This window comes from Echinococcus granulosus (genome assembly GCF_000524195.1).
Source record: "Echinococcus granulosus chromosome Unknown EG_S00407, whole genome shotgun sequence".
NCBI lineage: Eukaryota > Metazoa > Platyhelminthes > Cestoda > Cyclophyllidea > Taeniidae > Echinococcus > Echinococcus granulosus.
The window spans coordinates 1-7,765 of NW_020170786.1; the positions used below are offsets into that span (position 1 = coordinate 1).

The 7,765-nt window shown below is 44.7% G+C and overlaps 1 protein-coding gene across 1 annotated transcript; it reads right to left on the reverse strand. All coding sequences in view use genetic code 11, as the record gives it.

Annotated features, from left to right (window-relative positions):
• Positions 1-432: 432 nt before the first annotated feature.
• EGR_11136 (Poly(A) RNA polymerase GLD2) lies at positions 433-7,496 on the reverse strand (the record flags this gene model as incomplete). Its single annotated transcript, XM_024500383.1, has 8 exons — positions 433-557; positions 1,362-1,605; positions 2,196-2,371; positions 2,824-2,967; positions 3,235-3,382; positions 3,983-4,104; positions 4,375-4,433; positions 7,483-7,496. The coding sequence occupies 8 exons, from the start codon at positions 7,494-7,496 to the stop codon at positions 433-435; spliced, it is 1,032 nt and encodes a 343-aa protein (XP_024345203.1).
• Positions 7,497-7,765: the final 269 nt, after the last annotated feature.

Below are 7,765 nucleotides of genomic sequence, written 5' to 3' on the forward strand. Positions count from 1 at the left end.
AGGTAGTCATCTGGCGGAAGATGCCCCAACAAGAACAATGGGCAGAGTGATGGACAGAGTCTGACCAGTGCCACCCATGGATGACGACTGAGAAGTTCACTCTGCCAACACTCCCCACACTGGCTTCCAAAGCCATCAAGCCACAACATCCCATCCATTGCCCTCCTCTCTAACTACACTTATCCATCCTAGACACAATTAGCCGTCGCGGAGTTCACACACTTATTCCGTATCTTTCCACGCATCCATCATCCTCACCTTCGTCCACAGATTAAACGATCCAATTGACGATTTCACTGCGACACATTTTGTTTTCATCTAGCATAAAAGCAAGTTAACACCTCAAATGCAAGTCAGTGAAGAGAGGAAGAAAAGGGAGTGAGAACTGCATGAGCAAGTTCACAATAAGAATCACGACGGCGAAGACGACTACTAGAGAAACTTCAGGGACTTTTGCGCTCGCAAAACCTCATCTGTGCGAGTGAAAGCGCGGCGAATTTTTCCAAACACTGCCTCATCACAGACGGTGTGGGCAACATTGCCTTTATTGTAAGGCTCTGCATTAATGAGAGAACATGCAGTAAAAATTACTTGTTTCTAATCTGATTAGCATCACACCAAAGGCCATATTTGTGTTAGCAGCAAACACACTTTAACAAAACAGACAATTATCCCCGTTTCTTCCACCAACCACAAATATCTCAGTGTTGCAGATGAACCATTCTGTCCGAACGCGCTGCATTAGCCCCCAAATTCCACCACAATCACCAGTAAAAACGCTGGATAAGCACCTTACCACACGCTCCTCAACGCAACTATTGACGTCAGAAATACAGGAAACCAAACGAAAGTGCTGGCAAACATCATCGCCACCACCACCATGGTCGACAGCCATCTGCTTGTAGTATCCTCACCCTTGTCCTGTCAATCCTAATAATTCACAAGAGTACTTGTCACTATCGAAACAGAGGAGCAGCGACGACAACACTCAAAAGGAGATCACGTATTAAGACGATCTTTGCTGATAGCCACGACGACATGGACGTCGCTGAACTACATCTACCAGCCACCACTTTCACGATTGCCAACATCAACAACAACAGCAACAGCAGCAACAGACATATTAACTGCAGTTATCATAATGACAAAGTCACGTCCAGACGCCTCGCATGACGCCACCCATTCTCCTGACCTTCCATTCTACTCCCTATGTACATTAAAGTCAAAAGAAGCAGGCCTTATTACGGCCTAAGAAGTAGCCCAGACACAACTCCACTTCCAAAGCAAAGCATCCATTCAGCACAGAAAATGTCAATGAGGCAGACCTCTGCCTTAACCTCCTCCAAAACACCAATACTCACCTTCAACGAGGATCTTGAAGGCTTGTTCGATAAAAAGAAGATGCTGAATTGCCACATTCGCAGCCAAGGGCCGACCATTGAGAATCGAGATGGCCCATTGGGCAAATTCAAAGTTTGCATAGTAGGCGATAAAGCCGACAGAGAGCTTGCCTAACCTGGACCTGTTGGCACTGCGCAACTCGTTCCATGGCAGCTCTAAATCCATATCCACTTTCTCCACTGCACGATTGTGTTCGAAGGTCTTCTACAGGACGTGGAGAAAGTAGATGACATAAAGGTCCATGTAGCAGTCACATCCAGCCAAATATTACAATATCCTTCAGGCCACATCCACTGAGGCGACATCTCCCCATACACGGACCACAGCAGGAGGAATATCAAGAAGTACACATCCGCAGTACAACGTCTCTTCTAGGCAGTGTGATCACAATCACAGTGGTAAGCCGAGAAACCCACATACCAATTCAAAAGTATTTCATTCAAGTCAAAGGATAATCATTCCACTTCTCCTAGCATCACCACATTCTTCTTATTCTCAGCTAACATTTGTTGGCGAATTTCCACAGAACTTCCAATGCCAGTGGCTTCCACCACTTGAATAAAGCTATTCTCGTACCAACATAAATCACTCAGTATTTTGTCAATCCGAATTTCACTCCATCCAGCAATCATCTGCATACGGGCAAAAACAAAACTACATGAGACGAAAAAGTCTACTCAGAGGTAAGCATTTGGACACACTCAAACTGCAAGAATGTGTCGGGCCAAACAGACTACTTCTCTCTACTTATACGCAATAAGTAGTAAAGCGCACTCAGTAAATCAATAACTTACGGGGAAACGAGCTTGCAGATTCGGTACAACAGGAGGCGAGCATCCACATTGCAGGTATTGGATTACCATCAGCAGCAGAGCATATGTGGACAGCCTCCTCTTACTACCACCATGGATGCCCATCCTCTGAGCCCAGTGCTTCACAAACGTGCCAAGTGCAGGCACCCGAGGGTCCACTGTGAAAGAGAAAATTCATGCTTTCTTTGAAAGCCATTGTATAGGCTATGTACACACCCCTACCCCAGCACACCATATAATTCACTGATCCTCTTCTTACTCAAAATGACCGTCACAAAATGCTTCATCTTCCACCCACGCCCTACCGCAACACTGTTGCACTTGTAAGTGAACAACTAGGCACACAGTCTTTTGCCAGCCACATCTATGAAAAGGGAGACATCAACCCTACCTAGGCAGTCCAAACACCGCATACTCAACATTAAGGCTTCGAAATTATTCCCCACACAAAACCACAGTGACACAATGAAGCACGGTAAGACGAACGCAACACAACTACCACCTTCTTCTATCCTACTTGAATTTATTAATTTAGGCAAATAGAGGTTCATTTTTACCTCAAAACAATGTGAGGAGAGATTTCAACAGCGAAAAATAAAACCAGTCTCACCTCGAGCGTACATGGCGAGAAGATGGGTGTTGTAAGTGCCCACCACATTGTTGACGTTCAAATCGCACTCGATACCCGACCATTGGTCACGAAACTTAAGAATTGGCACAATAGCGGGAATCAGTTCACACCTTGTGAGGGAACCTGGCAAGAAACGCAGAACAAATATGAAATTAATGGGTTTACGGTCTATAGCGATTCAGCTTTCAAGCAAGTGTCCCACAGTACTTTTTATACCACAGCTACTACCAGCCTGTCCACCCCTCCCTGCCCCCCAACCGCAACAGACGCCCCAACACGCCCTGTGAACACCCAATGCTCACTTCCGTGACCATAATGGGTCACCAGCAAAGGGATACCATTCCCACTTCTCACTTTACACAAGGAATACGTTTATGAACAACGACTCACACTTCTGGGGCAATAGATTACGGAGTTTACGCAGCACCGTCTTAGTACCTGTCTTGCTCGGCAACTCCTGTGGTGGAATCACAAGGCACAAATCAACATCGCTTCGATCCCATCCAAATCCATTGGCTGAGGAACCCACAATAAACAGCTTCGAATCTACGCAATGGAGAGAATTCAATGAAAAATAATGCAAACGGAGGAGAAGACATTACAACTTCAGGCGATGAATATGTAGATAAAGAGTAACGAAATGAAGACATAGAGGTATGGATACAGGGTGCATAGGTATGTGGAGCAAAAAACATTGAACAAAAGTGAACTACTAATTGAAGGTACGCAACAAACAGATCCATGAATATACGTAGAAACGCTTAATTATCACCATGGGCAAACCGTTTCATTTGCAACCGCGTAACCAATTCGAAAAACCGATTAAGCACCTGACGACAGCAGCGAACTCTAAACGTATAGACGATGGATAACGCAATGCAGGGAATTCAGAGGCCAACTCGTCGTTCTTGCATGAACCGACACGCACGCGGTCCCATGAAGTCTTAATAACGAGCAGAATGTCGCTGGATAGCAATCTCACGTCAATGGGTGCGTTTATGACCATTGCGTGAAAACAAATACCCCAGTTACGCACACAGGCTTAAGGTACTCAAAACACATCAACAAACAAACGTAGCTTAAACTCACTCGGAAAGGATGACAAAATAATGGAGTGGAGATGGTTTTTAAATTTCACCTTCGCCTCATAGGTTTCAGATTCCTGACGATTCCGCTGCAATATCCTCTCCATTAGGAACGTGACATCGCCAAGGTAGTTCACTGTAGGAATGCTCCGTGCTGCCATCAATTTCTTCGCCTCTACAATGCAAGGTAGCAAAATAGGGGAAGTATGTACTGCTCAGATTATCCCCCGAAACCTATTCTCTCATTCTTTGATTCATGACTTGTGCATCCATGGTTGACAAAACTACACTATTGTCGGTGCAGTCCACCAAATCCAACAAAAACAACAAATTATTGCCTAGAAGCGCCTAATTGCACGCAGTTTCCGGCCTACATGACAGCAAGTACAACCAAGTACGTGCATTTGTGACAGAAATCAGGCTGCACAGAGAGGAAGCAACTCACCGCTCAGGAGCGGAAACAGCGGCGGAGACCCCACACCAACTTCCTTTAATACCTTGTTACTAATAAATAAGGCCAAATTGTAATTAGTGTAGAATGCACACCCTTGGTCTAAAGACGCGCTTAAACAACAAACTATCGTTAAAATAACAATGAATTTATTGCATTTTTACAAACGATTTCTTGTCTACATGTCATGAGCCTAAATGCAACCTAACTAAGTGCTTACTTTTTGATATTTTGAAAAACAAAGGTAAAGCCTTGATTGTGCAAGGCTGTTGACCATTGACGTTTCACAATGTAATATCAGTACTCGCTTCCGTTATTCTATATCTCCTAGTAAAAGCGAGATTCGCTTTTCGGTAATCGCACCAGATAACGAGGTTATGGCTGGTTCAGTTACATCGAGTCTATGCTGCTCTCGTGTGCATGATGTGGAAATACAGGCTTTTTCAATAGCCGGTGGGAACGCTATCCAGCAGAGTCTTTCGCCCTCATTGCACAATCGGCCAGGACTTTTCGCTTCCTACCTCCAAATACTGACATGTGACAACGTCCCTAATGAGGAAGTAAGATGAGTGAAAAACCGAAATGGCGAGATTTTATAACCAAGGCCAAATCACCTTATCCACTTACAAAGGCCTACGCCATGTAATCCAATTTATGGTATATTACCTACGAGAAATCATCAAGCACTGACGATTCCTCATTATGACAGCAATCTATGTCTTCTTGGCAAATCGTCAGACCACCCCATTTAGGCAAACATATCTATCCGTTTTCAATATGTCAGTCCTGGTTGGAGCCACCTAACGGGTCAGTGCATGACCACAAAGAAGAAGACATGAGAAACTGCAACGAGTAAGGAAGCAAGCAAACTCTTCACTCAGACTCGTCCCAAACAAGAGCAATTCCGTCGAGTCAGAGCGCCATCACAGCGTCACTGACAACACTGCACATGCTTGACGAGCTGCAAGGGCGAAGTGCAAATCTTAAGCAACTACATTTCAAGTAAAATGAATAAGTCAGTGTTCTGAGCATAGGAAATAAATTTATTTTAACTGAATAGGCTTTGCGCCCGTAAGAACGCTACGTTGACAAGACCAACCATGTCGTCCTGGAATTTAACTAAACTACCGAATCACAGTGGCAAGAAAGAAAGAAGGGAGGAGAAAACGTAAAATAGGGTCCGAGTTAGGTAAAAAGATGATCTTAACCAGCACCTCATATATTACTGCCTTCTTTGTGGGAATCTCATTCCAAGTTCATAAGTGAAAGGACCCGCCACTATCAATTGACGGTGATTAGTTCTAGCTCTTTGCATAGATATGATAACAGCTCATTTTAAAGATAATTTAACTGGGATTTGCTTGAGGGTTTTTATACGACACCCTTTACGAGAAGTCCATTCACGTACTTCCCACCTGTCAACACTTTCGACGTTTTCTCCCACCGATAGCGACGGAAATCGTGCTCTTACTGATTCTCACGATGGAACAAGTGGGAGATGGTTACACGGTTCCAAACAATTCCAATCACTGCACTTGATTGTTGCTGGTATTCTTATGGATGCAGAGGACACATGGTTGTTGAAGAGATGGGGATCGCAGGCACTATGGTGTGAGGAGTGCACGCTGATGCCGGGATTCCCTATGCTTTAAAAGACAGAAGTGGCTAGGCAACGCTTTGATGGTTTGTTTAACTCGGCGAGGGTGTGCAGCTAAGTTGTTTGGCATGCCCAGACAGTTTTAGCAAGAACAACGGACAAAGTAATGGGCAGGTTCTGACCAGTACCACCGGCAAATAACAACCGAGGCGTTCACATTGACAATACTTTCATACACAATCTCCCTTCCTCAATTCACTCATCTTTCGCGGACTCAAATTTTACACTCAACCGACCGTCTCAGCTTCGCACACTTATGCCTTAACTTCCACACACCCATCCATCCATCCCTCATCCATCACTCACCCTCGTCCACACATGGAACGATCCACTTCAACAAGTGCATGGGGTAAGCAACCGGCCAACCGAACAAACTCTTTGCCCAACGCCAACTATCAAGCGATGACAGTTGAACAAGAATCCCAAACAAAGGAAGACGAACTCCTTTTGGCAATTCATACACTTTGTGCCAATGCTTGCATTCCCATGGTTGGTATCCTCGTGAGTGCAGGCAACCACAGATCTATTCAAGACTCGACTACGGCACATTTCGTTTCTGTCTACCAAAAAAGCAAATTAACAAATCACACCTGGAATTTAACTAAACTACCGAATCACAGTGGCAAGAAAGAAAGAAGGGAGGAGAAAACGTAAAATAGGGTCCGAGTTAGGTAAAAAGATGATCTTAACCAGCACCTCATATATTACTGCCTTCTTTGTGGGAATCTCATTCCAAGTTCATAAGTGAAAGGACCCGCCACTATCAATTGACGGTGATTAGTTCTAGCTCTTTGCATAGATATGATAACAGCTCATTTTAAAGATAATTTAACTGGGATTTGCTTGAGGGTTTTTATACGACACCCTTTACGAGAAGTCCATTCACGTACTTCCCACCTGTCAACACTTTCGACGTTTTCTCCCACCGATAGCGACGGAAATCGTGCTCTTACTGATTCTCACGATGGAACAAGTGGGAGATGGTTACACGGTTCCAAACAATTCCAATCACTGCACTTGATTGTTGCTGGTATTCTTATGGATGCAGAGGACACATGGTTGTTGAAGAGATGGGGATCGCAGGCACTATGGTGTGAGGAGTGCACGCTGATGCCGGGATTCCCTATGCTTTAAAAGACAGAAGTGGCTAGGCAACGCTTTGATGGTTTGTTTAACTCGGCGAGGGTGTGCAGCTAAGTTGTTTGGCATGCCCAGACAGTTTTAGCAAGAACAACGGACAAAGTAATGGGCAGGTTCTGACCAGTACCACCGGCAAATAACAACCGAGGCGTTCACATTGACAATACTTTCATACACAATCTCCCTTCCTCAATTCACTCATCTTTCGCGGACTCAAATTTTACACTCAACCGACCGTCTCAGCTTCGCACACTTATGCCTTAACTTCCACACACCCATCCATCCATCCCTCATCCATCACTCACCCTCGTCCACACATGGAACGATCCACTTCAACAAGTGCATGGGGTAAGCAACCGGCCAACCGAACAAACTCTTTGCCCAACGCCAACTATCAAGCGATGACAGTTGAACAAGAATCCCAAACAAAGGAAGACGAACTCCTTTTGGCAATTCATACACTTTGTGCCAATGCTTGCATTCCCATGGTTGGTATCCTCGTGAGTGCAGGCAACCACAGATCTATTCAAGACTCGACTACGGCACATTTCGTTTCTGTCTACCAAAAAAGCAAATTAACAAATCACA